Source organism: Podarcis muralis, chromosome 1 (assembly GCF_964188315.1).
Source record: "Podarcis muralis chromosome 1, rPodMur119.hap1.1, whole genome shotgun sequence".
In the NCBI taxonomy this organism is placed as follows: Eukaryota; Metazoa; Chordata; class Lepidosauria; order Squamata; family Lacertidae; genus Podarcis; species Podarcis muralis.
Window position 1 is genome coordinate 102,871,802 of NC_135655.1, and position 24,309 is coordinate 102,896,110.

Genomic DNA, 24,309 nt, shown 5'->3' on the forward strand with positions numbered 1-24,309 from the left:
CTCCCCTTTTGCTACACAAAAATGTATGTAATTAAACCTAAACCCAACCCTGCTTCATTCATAATCAAACAAATTAGAAGCAAATTTACATGATGAAATGAATTAATTGAAAAGGAACCAAAATTTAATTGAGGGTGATTATTTTTCAAGCAGCTCAATATAAGGTTGCTACACGCCCCAGGTATAATAGTTTGATTTGCACAAAAGACTAACCATGGTTTGTTTAGCCGAAGTGTGGTTTGCCTGAAGATCGAAACCCAACTTGGCTGACTAGCCATGGCTTGCTTTCTGGCAACAAATCACAATGGCCTGGTTCACATACCACATTAAACCACAGTTAAAATAAGTTTTGATTTAATGTGAATGAGCAGTATGTGTTAAATTGTGGGTGAACATATCAGACGACACAGCAATTCTTCAAACAGCTCTTGTTTATTCACAGGCCAGAACAGAACTGAACTGAAGGGTTCAGTCAGCCTGCTTATATAGAGCTCCAGTACAACGTAACTGTAACAACTTTCTGTAACTATCCAATCACTGAACGTCACTTTCGATCCCTTATTTGCATATGTGGACCTGAACTATCTACAGTATCCCCCTGCAGGCCCAGGGTGAGAACTTCAGTACATAACAGTATGCTACTGCATACTGATGAAATTGTGGGTGATCCACTCCTCTGCTGCACCGAAGAGAAAACAACCCACAGTGCGGATTGTTATTATATCTGATCTGAGTCTTGTGGTTTGTTTTCCTCAAAACTTACCCTGAGCGGTAAGCCAAGAACCAGGGCCAGTACACCCATGAGGCAGGCTGAAACAGCTGCCCAAACTGCCACTGGATAAGTGATGCCTGCATTGGTGCTGACGTCCAGAAAGATTTCACTGAAATCTCGCGAGATCTTGCCAGAAGTTGGCAGCATTGCCGCTGCTTCGCGCCACCGCCGTGCAACCTAAGCAAGGGCTGCTTCGGTGGGGGCGGCACAGCACTTCTCATTTTGCCTCAAGCGGCGAAACGGGACACACTGCCCCTGCCAAGAACAAACCTTGGCTTCCAATCATGATTTTTCTTTTTGAAGAGAAACAAGCCACAAAGTTCAGAAGCAAAGAACAAGCCACATCATGGGTTTTTTCCCTTTTCTTTCTGGAGTGGCAGCAGGAGTTGGAGAAGAGTGAAGTTCACCCTATTTCAGCAGCATGCACCAGCATCTGTTGAAGTAGTAGGCTCTAGCTTATGCCACAACAAACCAGTTAAGTCTGTAATTTGCCACAAAACTCTGTTGTTTCTAATCCACGTGCTTTTGGACTATGTTCTTAGAGTGGAGGTGTGAGGGAGCCATGCATAATTTCTACAATAAGGTGCTTGAGGTGGAGCTCAAGTCAGTATCGGAGGCCTTAAATCTAAGTTTAAATCAGCTCCTTAAAACCATGTTTGCCAGGGCAGGTTGAAGTTTCTCAGTGGTGAGAAATGAAACTCTGTACATAGGCATATTTTTAAAGAGGAGGTGGGAAATGGAGGCATAAAATGAACATGGTTAAAAGGAAAAATGGGCAGATCTACAAGTTCAAGACCAATCACACCTGCAAATACAGGTTGTTGTTTTTCTACTTTCATCACTCATTCACCCAAAAGTTCACAGAAATGTGCAGCAAATTCAAACTGCCTCTAGAAACATCACCTCGATTCCAGTTCTCAATTAACTAGGCATCTGTCTTCACTTGTACACCTCAACTGTAAGTCATTTGAAGCTATATGAATTTATTCCAGAACTGCTGAGGAATAAAAATAAAGCCTCTCTCCAATAGGTTTCAATTAAAAGTGTAATCAAACATCCTAACTTCCACGATAATTATAATGATAATTATAATTAACTTAAATTAATATATATCACTAAGTGGTAACAGATAAATTGGCAGCCTAGGGATTTCAATGCAAACAATTATCTCTTGCATGGGGAATGGAGAGGTTACTGCAATTTTAACAAATAAAATCAGAGAGGCAAATCATTTAATGAAGACTTCATGAAGACGAGAGCTGGAATATTTGCATCTGCACAACTGTGAGTGTTGAAAACCAAGTTTAGAATGCAGTGAAGCAAAGTAATGAGGGAATTTTGTAAAGAGTACCCGAGTGCCTTACACAGGTTGCTAACTGCATGTATCACTGCTGGCTTCCATGTATGCACATATATGGGATTCTGCACAAACAATGCCAACACTGAGAGCACTTGCAGCCCAGTGTAGAAAGGTTCCTGCTGCACAAAACCATTTTATTTTGTAATGTGTCACTTGTGAATATCAACTGAAGATAGACTAGGGGTGCTTGAGGAATTTGTTCTTCCCTAATTTCGACACTAACCTAATCTGCACCATTTAGAATCTTTTGGTTTTTGCACTTCTTGGAATTTTGTGGTGCAGTTCTCAGCTCAAAAATGATTGTGGTGAAACTATGTACTTTAGGATAAAATACATTTGGAAATGCGTTCTGAGATAATATTTTTAAAATGCGTATTTTGTGAGAAATACTATTTTTGTATGAATAAAAGGGGGGAAAGAACCAGATCAATGAAAAAAACAGTTTGGGATATGAAAGCATGTGACATTGACACACACCAGGAGGAGACTGATGCACCCATCCATAATCAAGAACCATTTCTGCAAATCAAATGTACCAGTTAATGCCATTTTTTAATTCACCACTACAGATACCGGAAATGCCAAAACCAATTTAAAACATTGCCTGTTAAAATAGCTTGAGGCAGTCAGCTTCACAGAAATAATTATTTTGGGTGTTTTTGAAAGCCGTTTCTAAGGAGAGGTTGAAAGGTGCACTTTAAGGACACTCGAACTCTTATTTGATGGATTAAAACAACAGCAAAATATATTGATGTGAGACCGGAAACACTGTAAAAGTTAATAAACCATCAACTACAATGATTAAGTATATGGAGAAGCAATTCCATATGTTATGTGAGAAGCTGCAAGAGTTTAGTGACCTTGCATCATTTATTTAGCTAAGTGATTTCAAAATTCAAGGAATGATTTCCCTCACATGTCCAGTTCCTCTAAAAGGAGCAGAGTCTTCTGCCTTGCCAAAGACGGTGCATGCACTGTGCTCAAAAGTGCTTTCACACACTATGAAAAACAGTGGATTGACCTAAAGCAAGAAGGGCTCTTGGGGTGGTTTCGCTACAGATAAAACCTGTAAACCAAAATCCAATTATTCATCAAGCGCTGGGTGGATGCTAGGAATCCCTGGCTAGAGACCTATTCATACTGCATGGATTTCCATTATGAGGTTCTTGTATAGTTATACCGTATGAATGACGGGTGATGTGGGAACCATACATCAGCTATAAAGGGAAACACAAACATCCATAACTTTAGGGACCACTGCAGCACCATTTCTAAAATGCACATCCTCATCAGCATGGTGTTTGATTGATTGATAAATTTATTGTCATTGTCCGTATATACACAGTATACACAACAACGAAAATCAAACACCCACCCAAAGACCGGGTTCACATACACATTTACACGTATCTCCAACACTCTCATCCTATTCAGACATAATCTATAAAAACATAACATAATCCAGAATATAACATAACCTATTAAAGGCATAACATAACCTAAAACCTATCTCATTCCTTCCTACTCCCTACTTGCTATTCCTTGCAACTGGCCCTGAGATCATTATTTAGTGCAATCAGAGCTCTTGGATAGAAACTATTCAGAAGGCGTGTGGTTCGTGTTTTCATTGTCCTATATCTTCTGCCCGAAGGCAACAGTTCAAAGAAGTTGTGAGCAGGATGGGTGGGATCTCTCAGGATATTGTGTGACTTCTTCAAAGTGCGAGACGTGAAGATCTCATCCAGGGTTGGTAGTTGGAGCCCAATAACATTCTGGGCAATTTTAATTATTCTCTGTAAAGCTTTTTTATCCGTTTCAGAGCTGCTCCCATACCACGATAATATACTATAGGTTAAGACACTCTCGATGGTACTGTGATAATAGGACAGAAGTAGGTGCTGAGATAGATTCAGTCCCCTGAGCATTCTCAGGAAATACAACCTCCCCTGCACCTTCCTCACAACCATATTAATATTTGCAGTCCATGAGAGGTCCTCAGAGATATAAATGCCCAGGTATTTAAAACTACCAACCCTCTCCACCTCCTCGCCATTTATGTGCAATGGTAAAAATACACTTTTCTTTCTCCTAAAGTCAATTATGAGTTCTTTGGGTTTTTTGGTGTTAAGCATAAGATTGTTTTCTTTACACCATTGAATTAACCCCTGTACTTCTTTCCTATAAGCAGTCTCATCGTTCTCACTAATGAGCCCCACCACTGTTGTATCATCCGCAAATTTGATGATTGTGTTGGACTTATACAGTGGGGTGCAATCAAATGTGTACAGGGAATAGAGAAAGGGACTTAGCACACATCCCTGAGGGGCTCCTGTGCTTAATACTAGAGTAGAAGAATAGTAAGGTCCCATTCTCACTGTCTGCGGCCTATCAGTCAGGAAATTCCTTACCCACAGACAGATCTTCTGATGTATACCCAAATTGGTCATTTTAAGAAATAACCTGTCTGGCAGAATTGTATTGAAGGCAGAACTGTAGTCCACAAACAACAGCCTTGCGTAGGTTCCCTGTCGTTCTAGATGACTCAGTACAGTATGGACAGCGATGGAAATAGCATCATCAGTAGATCTGTTTCTTCTGTATGCAAACTGGAACGGGTCTAGAGTGGATGGAAGACCAGCCTTAATATGATCTAGCACCAATCTCTCAAAACATTTCATAACGACAGATGTTAGGGCTATTGGTCTATAGTCATTGAGAGATACCACCACTGACTGCTTGGGGACTGGCACTATAATCGATGTCTTCAGGCAGGTAGGGACAGAACCCTGCAACAGGGATAGGTTAAAAATGTCCGTAAATACACCAGCTAATTCTGCAGCGCAGTCCCTAATAACCCGTCCCATGATTCCATCCGGTCCAGCTGCCTTCCTAATGTTAATGCTCCGAAAGGCACGTTGTACGTCACAGGTCTGTAATAAAAATGGTTGTCTATCAGTAGTAGTTTCTGATGATGTGCTGGTAGCCAATGCTGTAGTGGCGGTAGTTCCAGTTCCCTCCTCAAAGCGACTAAAAAATTGATTCAGTTGATCAGCCAGGTGCGCACTGCTGCTAGCCAGTTCGTTTTTAATATTTTGCCCTGTAATTTGTCGCAGGCCTTGCCATACTCGACGAGGGTCGGAGCTCTCAAAATGTTTTTCGATCCTCCGGCAGTACATAGCTTTGGCGTTCCTAATGCCCTTTTTCAATTTGGCTCTGGCTTCTCTATACTGTTGCGCATCACCAGAGTGAAAAGCAGCATTTCTTGCCTTTAACAGAAGATACACATCCCTGTTTAGCCAGGGCTTGTTGTTAGGGAACACCCGTATTTGTTTGGTGGTAGTGACAACATCAATGCAGCTTTTAACGTAGAACAGTACTGTTGAAGCGTATGTGTCCACATTATTCTCCACAAAAAGCGACCACTCGGTGCTCCGAAAGCAATCTGGTGGTGGTGCCACTGGTGCCCAATTGGCACTGACCTGTGAAAGCACCTTCTTAGTAAGGGTTCCCTGTTTACAGAATGCCCTCCTTAGTGAGGTGCACCTGGAACACTTCCTCTTCACCCAGGAATTTCAAGGCTGAAATATACTGTTACTTGCAACCTAGAAAACAATAGATGTGAGGGTATGTACCAGTAACTGCTTTTAAATGTCCATATGCTTTTTTAATGTTTTTATTAATTTACTTTTAAAGATTGTATTGTTGTTGCTGTCCTGTTGCCCTGGGCTTCTTTGGCAGGATCAAAACTTAGCAAATAAACCAGGAATGTTTGCAAGAATTAGAACTGTCAAATCCAAATAAAATAAAATAAAGCAAATTACTGTATATTCCACTTGTTCCACTGTATCCTGATCTTACAAGTAATTCAAGTCAGCCCTGGGAACTATTTTTGCTTGGCTAATCAAGATGGGACCGAGGGACAAGTCAAAGAACAGCCTCCACGCAGCTGCATGCCCATGTGAAGCCATTACTACAAATTCAATATAATGAACTGCTTATTCTTTGCAAATCAACACATCACTTAAGGAGGATGGTGCAGGCCAAACTGAAAGCAGATCAGGGGTAGCAGTTTCATATAAACAAAACATGACTATAAATATCGCATAATTGCATGATTATGCAATATGGACAGCACCAGTTGAATCACTCATATAGCACACTCATAAAAAGGCATGATCAGTCACAGAAGCCCATCATGTGACTAGGCCATATGTGGTGTATGGAAGTTTAGTAAGAAATCCGTCAGATATGGAGTGATATTCAAGGAACTACCACAGAGAAGCATCACTTCTCTGGAACAAGCTCAGTTATATACAAAATCCATTTGTTAAAATGGGTTTTCACAACACGACCCCAGTGGGCTTTTCCTTCTTTACACAGGAGTTAAGTCTGGGCTTCCATTAATACCCCAGAACTACCACGAAGGCACTGCATAACCTTAAGCCTTTTATGTGGTGATGAAATGTGAATGCAGTCTTACTGGAAGTGATGTTTCATGAAAAATCACAAGGCAATAGCCAATTCACTCATAAGAGAATATAACTTTCTGCTTAATGGGAATGTATGGGTTACAATGCAGTCCAAGCTGATAGCCCCAAAAGGATAACGTCACACGGTGAAGCCGATTAAGGAATGGACTGGGGACTAAAGAAGAAAACACACCCCAATTCCCTAGAATAGTTTCTGTATGGGGTGGGGGGAAGCACCGCTTGGAAGCCAGGAGAGGCATTCAATACATAATTATAATATATCACTCCCTCTAATGGCAAACTCAGGCTGGCCATGTCCAGGGCTTCTTTTCAGCCGGAACTCAGTTCTGGTACCTCTCAGGTGGGCGCCATTGCCAATCTAAGATAATTAGGGAGGTGTTCGTGGCGAGTGAACTAGAAAAATGGCAGTGGCCATGTCTGTGGTTTTGTCAGAAAAATTGCCCCAACAAGAAGAACTAGAGGGGGTGTCTCTGAATGTTCAGTGAGTCCTGAGGGTTGCAGAAATTAAAATTACAAAACGAAAACAAGAAAGGGCCAGCCACCATCAATGGAAAAAGCAAGAGCTGTGCATACAGGCACTCACAGGAAGGAGGAATTGGGAAAGGATGTGGCCCTGCATTTGTGCACTTTTTTTGAAGAAGTGTAAGTATTGCTATTTGTAAAGTGAACTACCATTAAGCCAACTGATTTATTTACACAAAATCTTTGCCTTCCTTCTGTGTCTCCTCCCTCAAAGGTCCAGAGGACAGCAAAACGAGAACAGGCATTTTCTGTGGTGTTTCCTCGCTTGCACCAGGCAAAAACATTCCTCTTCTCCCCGGCCTTTGGCTAATTAACCAATTTAAGCTGTGTTGGGGGCTGATTGTTTTCATTTGTTACTATGGTATATATGTTTGTGTTTTTATATTGTAAACCGCCCTGTGATCCTCGGACGAAGGGTGGTGTAGAAATTTAATAAATATACATAAAAATGCTAAGGCATTTTGCAGAGGGAGGGAGCATGTGTATCTAACTATTAGCAATTAGCATTGGCTTGTTTTGTTTGTAGCTAAATGCATTATAATCTGAAATAATTGGTTATGGCTATCATTGGTGCACTCTGCTGCTTTTAATTAAATTACACCAGGAAAAAAAATCTGAATTAGTCCATGCATTAAGAAGGAACACCTAACAAGTGATACATGCAACAAAACCAACAACAACCAGGGAGCAGGGGCTATATAATTTCTTAAATTATACACTTAAATTATGGGAACACTTATCTTCTAACGGGGCAGTCATGCATGAATCAACTCAGAATAAAATTCTACTGAGTTCAATGGAACATACTCTCCAAAAAGTCTGTACAGGGTCACAGTCAAAGGCTTGCATTTTAAAATGGTTTTAAAATCTTTTTAGAATGGTTCAGTGGGGGAGTTGCACTTCTGAAAAGTTTGTTCCTAGGAACAGTTTCATAGGTTATTCCGAACCAAAAATCTTTGGAGTAGAACCAGAAAGGTGAGACAAAAAATCTCAATGTTTGCCAAAACATAGGACAGTCCTCTGTTTCGAAGGTGTCATCTATTTGAGGGCTGCCTGGTCCAAGTCTGGTTTAAACCATAAAAAAAGTACAGAAGGAGCCTTGAAGTTGCCCATCAAGTTAGCAGCACACAGGAAGCACACAACAAGACACCCGGTGTTTTCCCTATTATGCGCGGTATTTCTATTTAAAATACAGTAATTATTTCTAAATTTGCACCTACACGTTTACATTGTCATATGCAAGCTTTATGCGAATTTGTGTTCTCCTTCACTGTTTTTTAATTATGCAAATCGTGTTTTTGACTAGGAAGGCCGAAAAAAGGAAGGGGAGAAGTCAATGCTGCCCCTCACTTAAAATAATAAGTCACCTAAATTAATAAACCCATTTTAAGAGATAGTTATGTGCGTTTGTTAGAAATGTTTGAAAATGACCCTCAGATGTAAATATGCATGCATATCTGAAACTAAAGCTGAACTAAGAGGGGACTTATATTTCTTCCAGAAGTATCTACTTCTAAAACTTTCAGCTCGTCAGTGAGCCACTAAGGAAGCTGTAACCAGAAATTACAGGATTTCTATTTGGCAATGAATGGCAAGAGGAAGACGTGAAATCATGAAGCTGTGTTCTACATCTCCAAGGCTGACCTTGATTTCCAAATTATGACTGACATTAAGAGACCAATGTCTGTTTCATGTTCCCACTTTTCCACATGAACTCTGCAAAACCTGTGGATCCTGTTGCACTTGCAACACCAGTAGTTATTCTTCTTTTTAAAATGCTGCTGTGCAATCAGCTTGTGGGAATGGGAAGAAAGGAGAATAAGGTAGGTGCAGGGATTGCACCAACCAGCTGTGTACAGACAGTGGGGAAGATACAAGCATCATTCTGTAATCCAACCATATGTTCCACTTCTAGAAGAACACATACTTTTCACTGTAGTACTGAAAGTTAGGGGGAGATAGCACAGAGGTTTGGGGTTCAGATCCACCCTCCCAATACCAGTCATCTGTTCCCATTTATAACTGCTGCAGTGTTTTAACTCCTCATTTTATTTTTAAGGTGGTTTATTTAGCTTTTAGAAGTGTCTTTATATTTGCTGCTGCTTAATTTTTATTTTTTAACTGTGGCTTTGCATTTGTTTTACTTTGTATGTTGCCCAGATAACTTTCATAACAAGGCAACTGGCAAAGCTAAAGAAATGAATAGTCAAAAGCATACGTTACACAACACCCAGGAAGTCATTTTGGCTAAACGAAGAAGACTGGAAAGACAATGGACCCCAATAAAATGCTTCAAAGTTTTTACTAGTTCTGATAAATGAGTTTACATCTGAAGTCATCTTCAGAAATAGCTGAATTCATTCCCTGTGTACAAAATCCATACTTATTAGCGGCAAAGGTACAAAACGGACGCGGTTGCTACTGATTTATGACAACCCACTGCCACAGAAACATTTCATCACAGCACGGCAGAGTCAGTGATTTGTAGTCAGGAAATCAAAACTCCAATCCACGCAAGAATGAACAAGCCAGTGAGGATTATTGCAGCAAAGAAAACAAAATCCACTTCTGTGTGTGTATGTGTGTGTGTGAACCAGGGTTACATTTAGGGGCGGGCACCTGAAAACACTTGCCTGGAACCCAAATTCCACTCTGTTATATATTCACAACTCAAACTTCCACTAAAACAGCAGCCTCCGTTTTAAAAACTTAATGTTGATGGAGTGGCCGTGAACTCTGCATCCCTAAGTGCAAAACGCCTGCATCCATACAGACCAGCTTAAATCAACACTCAGCCTTCTCTGTAAATGTATTATCAATGGGGAGACATCTAGCAGCTTAATATCTTACAACCAAAATGTGTTTTGTGGAGATAGTGCAGGGAGTGAAAACATCAACGGAATCTTAGATTACTTTACTCCTTTTGTGTTGCTTTTATCATTACATGGCTTCTTATGAAGTCACATTCCTCCCCCAAGTGCCCTTGCTTTTAGCAAGAGCTGTTTCTTTGTCCACATGTTTTTCCTGGAGTATCTTTATATATGGATTATGGCACTGCAATAGTTTTTGCAGAACTAAAAAAAAAGATATTGGTATGCATGCACCAAGAACCAAATTGAAATATACACGGAGTCCTGTAGCGATTTCATGCTCTTTATTGCAGCTTGTAAAACAGTGATTTAATTGTCCCCCAAACCTCAGGCTTTTATATACATTATTTACACAATGAGTCCCGTCTGATTGGCTGATTCTGCTTCCCTGCTGGAGCCTGATTGGTCTTTTCCTGCAAGCCAATCAGCTGTTGCATTCTAGGATCCTACTTGCCTATTGTTCTAGGATCCAAGCGTAGTGCATAACACAAATGAAGAAGAGAGTGTTTATATACTGAAGGATCCATGGAGAGTGTTCATGTGGGATCCATGTCAGCAAAAGACCAGCAACTTTGGTTTTTGCCCCCATAGCAGGGTCTTCCAAAATGCAACTCTCTGGTTTTCCCAACAGAATTAATGAGGTCCATTAACTTACACCACTGGTCACGAAGAGTCGGACACGACTAAACGACTAAACAAAACTTACACCACTAAGATAAACCTTCATCCTGCCCCTTGTGATCTCATTCACTGAGAATCAAGCCCACTCTGCCCTGTAGTTTAGGTCATAATAAGCCCTACTTGGGTATTCTCTCCATACAACAGTAAACATGAGAGAGGGAAAGTGCCTGCTAGTCCCATAGCCTAATCTCCTGGCATCCACACACTGGGGGAGGGAAGGTCTACAAAGAGGAGTTGCTGTACACACATAGCACCCTCATTATAAAAAAAAGGGGGGATGCCTGACCAACACTAGATTTGACATCTGGAACTGAACCAAGTTCTCCCTGGATTCTTTAAGTCCAGCACTGGACTTGTGGCTCTTACAAGCACCGAGAACTCAGTTACAATACCAAATAAAGGCATTCACTATATCCAGAGCCCTTAACAAATGCTGCATCCAATCAGTCTTGATTAAATCAAACATCAGCACTTCTTCATTGACAAAGCAAAGCTACGTTTTAGAAAACTAATGTATGCTCATAAAAGGGGGCATAAAAAAATAAACATTTCAGCCTTCCTAGATATTCTGTAAAGAAACTTCAGAAGATTCAGTCCGTTTCTTGAGAGCTAACGTGGTGGAGACAGCTGAAAGGGCTGAACCTGGGAGATCAAGGGTTCAAATCTCCACTCAACTATCAAGCTCACTTGGTGTTGTTGTTGTTTAGTTGTTTAGTCGTGTCCGACTCTTCGTGACCCCGTGGACCAGAGCACGCCAGGCAATCCTGCCTTCCACTGCCTCCCACAGCTTGGTCAAACTCATGTTGGTAGCTTCGAGAACACTGTCCAACCATCTCGTCCTCTGTCGTCCCCTTCTCCTTGTACCCTCCATCTTTCCCAACATCAGGGTCTTTTCCAGGGAGTCTTCTCTTCTCATGAGGTGGCCAAAGTATTGGAGCCTCAGCTTCACGATCTGCCCTTCCAGTGAGCACTCAGGGCTGATTTCCTTAAGAATTGATAGGTTTGATCTTCTTGCAGTCCATGGGACTCTCAAGAGTCTCCTCCAGCACCATAATTCAAAAGCATCAATTCTTCAGCGATCAGCCTTCTTTATGGTCCAGCTCTCACTTCCATACATCACTACTGGGAAAACCATAGCTTTTACTATACGGACCTTTGTTGGCAAGGTGATGTGACCTAGGGCCAATCATTGTCTCTGAGCCTAACCTACTTCATAGGGTTTTGATGAGGATAAAATTAGGATGGAAGAGCTATATATGCCACCATCAGCTCCTTAGAGGAAAGTGGGTTGTAAATGTAATAAGTAGGTAAATAAACATAGAGACGTTCAACAATAGTTCAGAAGGAATTCATTGTATAAACCAATGACTGCAGATCCCATGCCATTATAAAGACTGAATTGATTATTTATCATTATAGATTCCTAATTTTTCCAAGTAATTCCAAAATTCAGGTTACTATTCCCTGGGGGGAAAGGAGGCGTAGTTGAGAGTAAACATTGAGCCAGTTCACATGTGCCAACAAAGATTGGTTTGGAACTGTGTAAGTGAGCACTCCCTCCTAACATCCCATGATAAGTCACTTTGCAGGGTTGGATGTAACTGCAGGGTATAGTTTGTGCTAAGCAGGGAATATGACTCTGAGCATACAAGTGAAGGAGGGAGCAAACAAGATTTTTATCATGGGTTGGAAGACTAGGAATGCTATGCCCTGAGCACTAACTGCTTAGCTTTGCTTATTGCCAGCAGTTTAACCTCTGACACATGAAGAAATGTGGTAAGAAGGATTATGCTACTGCAACCCAGTGCATATTTACTGAAAAATATGTACCACTGAATTCAGTGGGGATTACTCTCAAGTATATGTGCATAGGATCACAGCCTCAAACCTGCAATGTGGTCCAAATCTTGTTGAATCAGAAGTGCTACAGAATGCAATGCGATGTACTCCCTACTTATGTGTGCTTCGTAATTTTTCATTAGGTTTCCTAAGAAATCCCAGACTCAAGGACGTAAATTGCATGAGTTTATTTCACTTGTTTTACAACTGTGCTTCCTAGTGCACAGCTTTGATCTCTCTCCATAGGTATATCAAGCACCAACTACCACATCACAGTCACAACAAGGCAAGTCTTGGTGTATCCCGCACGAATCTAACTCACCTCTTTTATATATGTCACAAATTTTTAAAAGGGTTTCAAAAGATGAGTTTTGTCAACTCTACCTGACAGTGGTCAAATTCAAGAGTCCATAGCTGAAAAAGACTTTAACAAATGCATCTCTGCCACACTTGATGTGGCACGTGTACGGAAAAAATCCCACTACCAGTTTGCTACAGTCTACGTAGTTCACACATACTGTGGAAAAATGGAGAGCCTGAATTTCTAGGCCCTTTGGGCCTGGTATCATGTCCTCAACCTATTATATTTTTTTAAGAGAAAAACTGTTGCCAGCCTGAATACATTTGCCTAATTTTTTTACTCAAGTTGCTGCCGACTGCATAGATCCTAATTTACTAACAGCAGTAGCACGGGCCAGTTTATAACAGTGAATGCAAAACATCAATCTTTAAAAATACAAGTAACCAAATTAGTTTTATTGCACTTGCCATAAAGACAGAATGAAGAACATTCCTATTTCAGCTGGACATAGCCTGGTCCAAAGCTTTAGGGCTCATCCACACTTCCTTTTGCATCATGTTTCTAGGCATCAATCCATGTCCAAGCGGTTTGTTTGGGTTTGTTTGTCCCAGTGGTTTCTCCCAGGTTTTACCACTGAATCACATTTTCCACAGTTTGCCATTTGCTCCGATTCAGCAGTGAAATGTGGGTTTTCACGGGGAAAGCACCAGGACACAAAAAAGCAACTACTCAAACACGAACCTGGAAAGTCCAGACCTGCACCTAGAAAGGTAAGTGTAGGTGAGCACTTATAACCTCATTTCCGAAAAGCTGAGACACTGGGAATTAATGACAAACAGTGGGATATAGGAAGCTGCCTATACCAAATCAGGCCATTGGTCTGTTTAGTTCAGTATTGTCTACACTGACTGGCAGCAGCTCTCCACACCATCCTGAACCCCTAAGATGGTCTGAAAGTAAAGGATCCAAACAATGGACCAGCTTAATGACAGGATTGTGCAGCTTGTAAAGAGATAGGCTCTGCAACCTCTTCTCACTTCCAGACCTGCTGCAGTGACAGGCAAGAGCTCTTGATTAAGCCAGGAGGAATGAGTTGGGAGAGCCACAAGCCCTTCCATGTACACTGTGGTCTTGTTGGCTTCCTAGCCAGTTACCAGCTGGGCCCACGTTATGTGCATCTACAACTTCCCTCTTAGATGTTCAGACCATCCCCAAATCCTTGTATGTCAAGATACACATTTTGATATCAGCAGCACACCAGTGTTTGTGTAACATAAAAGAAAACAGTGCTGTTCTCAAAAAAGCAGCATCTTCCTATCAGTTCAGAGGACTGGCTTAAGAGCACAAGATAAAACACTTGTATGAGTTGACAAGAATCAACATTGCACCTTGTGGGGAGAAGTGAGGAAAGTCATTTCACAAACACAGGTGCCATTTTAAAATTAGTGCTTCTGAAACGGGGTGGGGGTGGGGGGAGAATCTGTGTGATAGTCTGATGCACAAGAAAGCCAGTGGGTAATCTGTGTGCCATTCTCTTGTACATGAGTACCTGCACTTTAGAAAACACATTACCTTGAAATACAGAAATTTTACCTTGGATGACTGTGAGAATGCTGGTACATGTACAGTGGTACCTCGGGTTACATACGCTTCAGGTTACTTACGCTTCAGATTACAGACTCCGCTAACCCAGAAATAGTACCTCGGGTTAAGAACTTTGCTTCAGGACGAGAACAGAAATCATACTCCAGTGGCGCGGCAGCAGCAGGAGGCCCCATTAGCTAAAGTGGTGCTTCAGGTTAAGAACAGTTTCAGGTTAAGTACGGACTTCTGGAACGAATTAAGTACTTAACCTGAGGTACCACTGTATATGTACACTGAATATGAATATAAACGCTACTTTTTTTAAAGGTGTGTTCCTCCTCATATAAGTCAGATTTGGAAATATCCACATTAATGGAACCAGCCTGAAAGAATGGCATGTTACATATATCCTAGGTCTTCATGAGGATGAAGTCAGCTGAAAGGTTTTGCATCCACTGAAGGCAGCATCCATAACATCTGTGAAAATAATGCCTGTGAAAATAAGTGAGGGGAAACCTGTGGCCCTCCAGATGATGTTGGACTACAACTCCCATCATCCCTGACAATTAGTCATGCTGGCAGTGGCTCATATGGAAGTTGGGAGTCCAGCAACATCTGGAAGGTCACAGGTGCCCCATCCCTAGACTAGCCTATGCAGCAAAGTTTTTATTTTGAAAGATGTATTTGATTAGTATCCCATTTGGTGGTATTCTACCATAAGATACAACTATGCAGATTTACTCCCAACTAGTTCCTTTAATCTGTGAGTCTTAGAATCTCCATTAAGTGTGTGAGTCAACTCATCTCTCACATGCATACAATTTTGAGCTGCAGTATGCAACTGGGAGTCAGACATGCACAATTTCCACAGTCATACACTACGTATCTGCTCTCATGAGTTTCTTGATACATGAATGATGAGGGTTCAGAAATAGTCAAAACTGGAAGCTGCCTCCTTGAGGTTTTGTAAGGGCAAAACTCTTTAGAAAGAAAAGTCTGATCCCCAAGATTCTCAGTTTCCCCTTTTTATTTTATTTTATTGTCATTATAGAAAGAGCTTGGCCACTAGTGGCTCCTCTTCCTGGAGAATGCATGTCAGGAGCAAGGATGAGAAGATGACAGGATATGTCCCTTCTGCATCCTAATCAGAAAAGCTGGACAATAGCCCTGTCACCTAAAAGTTGTTTTGTCTAAGAGAGAAGGGCTAAGTGCAAGACAGTATTTGCATGTAGTGGAACATTAATATGTTTAGACTCTATGGGGGAGGGAAAAGATGAAACCAAGTTTGGAGGGAATCTGAAATAGCGGTGGACATGGAAACACAATCATCACCCCTACTTTGTAAAGCCTCTCCTCCCAAAGCAGCTTTTCTTTATTGGGGTTTTATTACATGCAGAGCTAGTTAGGCCTAAGTCTATGAATGGAGTCCCTAAATGCATGAGTGATAGCTGGAAAGAGCTCTCTCTGCAAAGAGCGTTGGCTGAGATTTAACTAGCCCACTTGGCATTCTGTTTGTTTGTAACAGGTTAACTTTTGACATATCAGAATGAATGGGCAAATCTACAATGGAATACCAGCTCAATGCTCAACAGCTGTTTCCAAAGGGAAAGGTGGGAATGAAACACAAAATATATTGCAATGTCACATCTGCTCTGGAGACTGAGTTATTGGAACTAAAGCTGATGTGCACTTTTAGGACACCATTCCACTTCACAAGTTTGAACCCTAGCTTAACACCCACACCCATTTTCTTCCTTTTTCCTTTAAAAAAAAATAAAACTTTATTAGCTCCAAACCCATTTTCAAGGCAGCCAGGAAATATAAGTGAGTTAAGTCATAACACTAAACTATGGCTTGCACCCCTCTGTTGCAGTCAAGAGAAGCAGATTTGGTTTAAAAGTGGAAGTGAAGGTTTCCAGCCAGAGTTTCCCAGAGTTTGTGCTAACTGTGGTTTGCTGTTATGCCTGAATTCACAGACCACTGACAAGTCACAGGGACAGCCACTGCTCAGTCTCTCAAGAGGCTGCAGCACCACAGGGACAAGAGCAAACCGATGAGGCTGAGTCCTAAGCAGCAAGGAAACAAAAAGAGGGAGCCACCAGCTAAAAAAGTTGGTTTGCCTGTCGTACAGTCAGAAGCCTAAATTATAGTGTGGATTGTTAACTATGATTAGCACAAACCATGGGTGGTTTTGCAACCATGCCTGAACCCAACCACTGTAGTACCGTATCTCCCTTGAACAAAAGAAAGCAGACTGTAATTTGGATAAAATGGGGAGGGACAGAACCATGTGTGCCACCTTGAACTCCTTGGAGGAAAGATGAGATATAAATGCAATAATAAGTAAAAGCTTTGCATTTGAAATTCAAATTCCTGCTCAAGCCCTACACCTGGGTTGCAGTTTTGTTGTTTATAAAAAGGATGGAGTAGGAGAAAAGATCTATAATAGGCAAATGTGATAGCCTCTGAAACACAAATAGAAGTGTGAAGGATTTAGGCAAGAGACTGAAACATGCTTCCACCTCACCTCATTCTTGTTGAGGCCAAGCCAGGGTCATGGGTGGCCATACCAGAATCAGAGCAGGCCCTGACCAGCAGGCAGAGTGAGGTGGTTCCATCAGACAACAGGCGCCAAGGGATGAGGGAGGTATCTTAGAGGATGTGGCTTGCTTTGTGTAGCCTAAGTTAGCCTGATGCCCTCAGGTGTAATGGTTTTCGTTCTTCTGGACAAACCACAAGCCAAAAACCATAGGACAGACCTTGGTTACAGGTTGTGCTTAGGCTGGGAAGTGCTAAACTGTGAGCCCAGGTTTGGACAAAATCTAAGCCAAGACAGCACGGCGCAGCCGCAGAACTGGGGAGGAGCAAAGTGGTCCTGATCTCCTCTCCCACTTGCATGTTGGTATTGAGCCATGTGTGACGTGGCTTAGTGTGACATGCAAACTGGGACACACTCTTGCTCCTTCAATTTTTATTGTTTAAATCACTGATACCTTGAAAATGTTCCCAAGTCTCAATTATGTTCACACAAGACCTCTATGAAATTAGGAAGATATGACCAAGTGCTACTAGATTGCTAAGCAAATGCTGCACCACTGAGGGACTTTAAAGTGAAAATTTTACAAATTTTACAAATCATTCAATAATTGCCATATCAGGCACTGGGCTGCAGCTGTGAAATTGCCTTTAAAAATCACTACACAGCTTTCGTAGGGTGGCGCTGTGGGTTAAACCACAGAGCCTAGGACTTGCCAATCAGAAGGGCGGTGGTTTGAATCCCCGCGACAGGGTAAGCTCCCATTTTTCGGTCCCTGCTCCTGCCAACCTAGCAGTTCGAAAGCACGTCAAAGTGCAAGTAGATAAATAGGTACCACTCCAGCGGGAAGGTATACGGCATTTCCGTGCGCTGCTCTGGTTCGCCAGAAGCGGCTTAGTCATGCTGGCCACATGACCCGGAAGCTGTACGCCGGCTCCCTCGGCCTATAGAGCAAGATGAGCGCCGCAACCCCAGAGTCAGTCACGACTGGACCTAATGGTCAGGGGTCCTTTACCTTACACAGCTTTCGTATCACCTGGCATCACCTTATTAATCCTATTTCTCATTGGGGGCTGCTCATACATTCAGCTGCAGGTCACCAAGTACTGTACAAACCTGTGCGAATCAACCCTAAGTTACATTTGAATCAAGGTGGGCTTTACAGGAAGATTCCTCCTTTAGGAACAAATACTATCCTGACCATCGCAATTACAAGAAACTGTAAACAGGAATCATCTTCTTAGAAATAGAAGCAATCAGGTGGTAGTTACCCTAATGCAAGAACATTAAACAGCACAGTGGATCACCACAACCACCATGTTTTAAATCAAGAGTTTCCTAATGGCATGCATGCCAAGATCATCCACACAGAATGTATACCCGTACAAACATTATACAGGTCAACAAAGTCAACAACTGGCATAGGCACATTTGGCCCTCCAGATGTTTTAGGACTACAACTCCCACCATCCCTAGCTAACAGGACCAGTGGTCAGGGATGATGGGAACTGTAGTCTCAAAACATCTGGAGGGCCGAGTTTGCCTATGCCTGGTCAACAAGTTGTAAAAAATATGGGGAATCTGTCTTGTCATCCATTATGGAAAGTATAGAATATCTAGGTATTCTAGGCATGTTCCTGAATATATGAACACTCAAATGGTGGACAGTGATAGGGACATTGATGCAGACCCCAGCCTCATGCACTTTGCACCTACCCACATTTCAGTCCCAACCATCTCCATGTTGAGTGAAGAAGTTCTGCAGACATCCTTCTACTAGCATTTGCTTCAATGCAATTGGGATCCTGCTTTATCCGGCTCCCAGCCGTGTGGAGTAAATGAGAGTGAAAGCCCCCCTGAAGACCTTCTCTGCTCAACAAGGAGATAGTTGGGGAACGGTGCACACAGAAGACACTAAGGGCATGGCTTGCATATACATCACTGCCTCCCATCTACAGATACAGAGTTCACAGACAGATGCCCTGAACATGCCTGTAGTTTTGTACAGAGCAGGTATTCCAGCATAGTCTATGCAACAGCTCAGGTTTTGCATGAGGTTTTGCTACCTGTAAAGAACTGTTTGAGTGACCAGTGGGAACTTGGGGACCCAGGGAATGGCCTGGAAACACCAGGCACTGTAGCTGTTGTCAAGCTTCTTAACCATCTGGATGGCAACCGCCTGGGATGCCATGAAAGATTAGGATACACATAAAATAAATAATTTTCAGAAAACAAACATAAGCACTAGTCCAATTCTATTTTGGAAATTAGCATCTCTTTTCTCGTACAAGTTTCTGAGAATATTCCATACCAAATACTATCATGCCCCCACCACATGCTCATAACAGAGCTCACCTTCCCCTAAATGTCAACCACCAAACTGAGGTCTGCATGGAAAACTGTTCATTACAAATACATTAAAAAAAGAAAAAACAGCTTCTGAACATTTCTGACAGCTGCTAAGTGCTTGGAACAAAAGGCAAAGACATAGGTACCCCAAATAACAATGAAATGGTCTCAAAAGTAGTTATTACTTCAACATGAACACATGTAAGCATACATGAGCATTGTGTGTGTATAATATTCACACATATATTTCATTACTTGTATCTGGGGACTGCTGTTTTAAATACCCAGTCCAGGCTTCCTTCTAATCAAGCCTAACATTGGGATGAATTTGGAAATAACGGGCAAAACAAATTTAGGGGGGAAGCCACCATGCCACCTTCTTAAAAATCTTCATTCTACACATGGATGAGGTAGCGCAACACAGGCCTGGTACTGAACTTGACAGGCCAGGTTTTTATAAGGCCTGCTGCAGTAAAGCATAACTGTACTAGTCCTGATTCATTCTGATACACTCATTTTACAATGTGCTAGTCGCATCAGCAGCACAGGGTCTTTAGCTTACAGATCTGCCTGCCACAAACCAGAAAGCAAGTACAGTACGCCTCCTTATGCTTTTCATATGCTCATCGCCAGCTGAGCGTTTGGGTTGAGCTGCTTGGCTTCCCATCAACCAGAACAGCTCAGAATCCCTTTCTTAACTTCAAGTGTATTCTGGGCAAGACATATGCACGTATTCATACTGAACTTTGCTTTAAAAATGCCTCATTCCCCCACTATTGCTCTCTTCCCTGAGTTCCTTCCGACTCACCCCTGCAGATCACCACTTCTGCGCGAGAGAGCTCAACTTTTACTGAACTGAAAGCTGTACGTTCTGCTTCAGCATAGGCTGCAAACACGCTTTTCTTCTGGCATTATAACTGACCATTTTCATCGTGTTTCCCTACCCCTGCCTTGAAGTGAACGGTAACGCTTAATTTCCAACGTAAACCCTCCTATTAAAGAGAGAGAGAGGTGTAGTAGCAACCACATTATTCCAACTAACAATCCAAGGAGCTGGTCCCCTATGATTGTGTTTGGTCCTTTTTGAGAGGCAACAGCCGATCCCCATGACCACCAGCATGCTAGGGAAACGCAGGACCACAGGCCATACAGCCTGGCCCTTAGTCCATCTAGCTCACTGTTTACAATCACTGGCTGGCAGAAGTTCTCCAGGATTTCAGGGATCATTTCCAGCTTACCTGGAGATGCCAGGAATTGAAGCTGGGATGATCTGCATGTGAAGTAGATTTTCTATCATTGAACTACTGTGGGGCGGAGGGTGTAGAATGAGAGAGATATACCTGTTGAGTGTGGGACGAGATTATAGAATGTGTAACACATCCATTTCAAGCATCTTACTTGGAACCCGTGCCTTTTCCCCCTCTTTTCCTTTTGACAAGCAAACCACATCTGGAGATGTAAGAAAATTTGCATTGTTACTATTATTTGGATATGCCCCCTAGGGAAGGAGAAGGCAGAGATTCCCCCCCACACACACACACATTGCTACTGAAGGTGAGGAGAAAAAGTACTCGTTCCCAGCACATCATCATCCAATATAAGCAAGTCTGGCAGTGGCCTGGCAAAGAGAGAGAGAATGTACAGGCTTGCACAGAAATATAATAGAAATACTCGTCATACATCTGAAACATTAATAGAACATGCCACTCAGTGGTTTGGGCCTTAAGGGAGGGGGACTATGTCATACCATCACTCACTTTGCAGGCAATCTCAAGTAGGTTGCGCACTGACACTTGTACAGTCACACTTTGCATGGCAGCTACAACAGCCAAGAAAGTGCTATCTGGAGGAATAATACCCTTCAAGCTATAAAAATGTGGCATATATGTGGCACACACACACACACACACACACATCCCACATACCTATATATGCAATGCAATCATGAGGGAATATGTTTTGTTTGTGTATAGGCAGCTGGCAGACCCATTATACAGATCTTCTGTCAAACAGTAAGACCAAATCATAAACAATTGTCTTTGTTTTGCGTGTTTTGTGTTCCTTCTCTCATTCATCCTCACAGCAATCTGGAACGATGGCCCATTATTCCCTCTGTATTTCAAGCAGGCAACTGAGTCTGAAAGAGGGAGATAAGTCTTAGGCCATCCAACAAACTAGCGCTGGACAGTATGTGGATCCCCAGTGTACTCAACTCAAGCCAAAGCACTTTCCCCCACTGAACTGCACCAGCAAGCACCTTGTCTATCCCCACTTATTAGTGGTTGTATATTTCTGACATATTTCAGGCATTGTAGCCGCCTGCCCAGGCAATGTAATGCTACAATTCCAAATCAACGCTGAACTAAAAAAGCATTTCTTATGGTTTCGAAAGAAAATGTTAACTCTATTTATAAAAGGTAGCTTGTAGGAAAAACAGTTCCCTGGAAAGTGACCTGGCAGGTCAAGAAAATACTCAGCGTAAGGAAATAACCTGTCGTAGGCAGAAATATCGGTTTTTTAAAAACAGCACCACGAGTTTCTAAAACTGAATTGAAAGAGCATTTTAACAGTAAATTCTCCCCCTCTAGCTTCCCCCATCAGAAGAGGAACAGTGGAGTATTTCATTTTAGACATTTCAGAGTCTTCCCCCTCTCCAAACTATCCTAACCATAAAAATAAATTATGAGCATTTGAGTCAACATGTAGACATGACAGAGTTATCAGCAAGAGCCTGTGGAGAATCACACTGACAGAGAGGAGCAAAGACTAATCTGAAGAGAGATACAGGATCTTATCCATTCTCATGTGGATATCGCATCACTGGCCATATACGTCTGCATTGACGCATACACTGTTTTATGTTATAATCTGTGTATTTTATGCTTTGGCTATAAAACCTTATGTAACACATTCCTGCTTAATATGGAACAGCGTGTACATTGTTGTGGCAATCTCAGCAGATTTCTCTCCGTCTTGGGGAAATGTTGCCCCTCGAGGACTCTTTTAAATCATGGAGGGGTGGTGGGGACAGGGGGGGAAATAAAATAAAACATGCCCATCATAGCAAGGACCATAGGTTTCTAATCTCTGCTGTCAACTTTTTGCAGTCCATATTTAATTGATCTCAGGCTGGTACAGGCTTTAGGATTCCCAGTGCTCAATTCTGGCAAAATACAAATGGCTTCTGCTAGCAGGAAAGCTATCCTGACTTGGGGGAGTACCATCTATTAAGGGCTAGCATATCCTAAATAATAATGAGATAGCAAGATTGGCAATCATGACACCTCAGCCTCCATTCACAGCATGCTGAAAGCTCGCATACTGCCATTGTGAAGCTACAGGATTGTGTTACAGCAACCACTTGTACAGCTTCTTTGTTCAAGAAATTCAAATGCATCTGCACTGACCATTTGCCCAGGCAGCATCTTCTCTCTCTCTCTCTCTCTCTCTCTCACACACACACACACACACACACACACACACACACATATCTTGGAGAACTTCCACCGCTCCCAATTTAATCAAAACATAAACTCCTGTGTTATTAGTATTCTCCTTTCTCCCCTCCAGCGGCACTTTCCCCAGCTGATGAACATATTATGCATGATAGCTACAACACCTCTCCCCATTTCGGAGCCACGAAGCATTCATGCACCCTGCCATGAGGACAGAAGTGTAGCATGTAATCAGCAAAACGGCAGCACACACACACACACAAAATGCTTCCCAGCTTTCGTCGGAAACACCTATATCTTCCCCTTCTCCTTTTTCTAAAGCTGCAGGACAAGGAATTATATAACCGAGATTAGTTCAGGTGGCTCCAGACTATATCCATCACATTGCCAAGCAGCCCACAAAACAAAGCCTGTTTCTTTGGCGTCCCTGTCCTCCGCATACCTTGCTGTTGCGAGGAGGAGGAGGAGGAGGAGGAAAGATACCAGCAAAAGGGTGGGCTTTTAGACAAAAATAAAAAACGAAAACCCCACTTACCGCCTCAGAGTCTTCAAATCCATGCAGGTACAAATTGTCATACATGGAGGTCTGATAATCCAAAGCACCCCTTTCTCAGTGCAAAAGTGAATTCCCTACAAAAGCCACAGCTGGGATTTAAAATGCAGGGAAAGGCCTAGACAGTAGACAGAGCAGCTCCAGCCTGCCTTGTCAATTCCTCCTCTGGATTTGCCCCCAGCCAAGATGCTATTCATTCACATCATAGAAAGGAAGGTTATCCCTAGAGGCAACCCAGACCTGGCATTTTATCTGCCTTCCAAACACAGAGCATGAAAGCAAAACCGTTTTTCCCTCAACCAAGGGCTGATGACAGAGTCAGGAAAGAGACCGGTGATTGGCTGGGCTGCTGTGCCTCAGTCAACTCACAGAGAATTCTCTTTGATAGTGGATGACGAACAGGAGGGCTTCTGCGTTTGTAACAAGCATGTCCCTGATGATTTCTTCTCTTCAGCCTGCAATAATAATAAAAGCTCGCCAGCATTTTTGAAAAGAAAAGAAAGAGCTGAGGTGGGGGTGGATAGCTGGACAGATTTAACTACCAAATACACCCTGTGGAATAGAGAAAATAAGGGGTTCCCCCCCCTCAAGTCCAGTCATCAAAAAAAAAGGGAAGCCACAGCATTTCTACCAGTAAACAGCTTCACCTTAAAAGTAAACTGCAATTTGGCAATAAATCGTTTGTTTGTTTTTTATGCAGGAGAACAGGAGCGAGAGCACACGATGGAAACAGAGGAAGAGCTCTGCTAATTTATGCTGTTTCTATTTAGACATCCCTCCCCGCAGAATTATGTTGCTTAAGGAAGGACTGCAAAGATTTAACCATCACCACCACAGGCTTAAAGATAAAATAACCCACTTCTCTGTCTACTTCCTGGGCTTAGTTTGAATTGCCTGAGCAATATTCTTATTTGAGAGGATCTTCCTCAGGATGCAAGTCACATTTTAAAATAGGCTGCTGCAGACAAAACCGCCGAAAAATATTTTATCCCTTAAG

The 24,309-nt window shown here is 42.2% G+C and overlaps 1 protein-coding gene across 3 annotated transcripts in view; it reads right to left on the minus strand.

Annotated features, from left to right (window-relative positions):
* The window catches only part of CACNB4 (calcium voltage-gated channel auxiliary subunit beta 4), a 139,405-nt gene that overhangs the window by 63,188 nt on the left and 51,908 nt on the right, over nucleotides 1-24,309 (minus strand). Inside the window, exon 1 of one of the 3 annotated variants that reach the window (XM_028745905.2) lies at nucleotides 23,295-23,611. The exons of the other annotated variants lie outside the window; for them this stretch is intronic. Coding sequence (XP_028601738.1) covers nucleotides 23,295-23,339 — 45 coding nt within the window. The 5' untranslated portion in view covers nucleotides 23,340-23,611. Of the gene's footprint in view, nucleotides 1-23,294; nucleotides 23,612-24,309 lie in introns of those variants that run through there. 3 annotated transcript variants of the gene reach the window in all.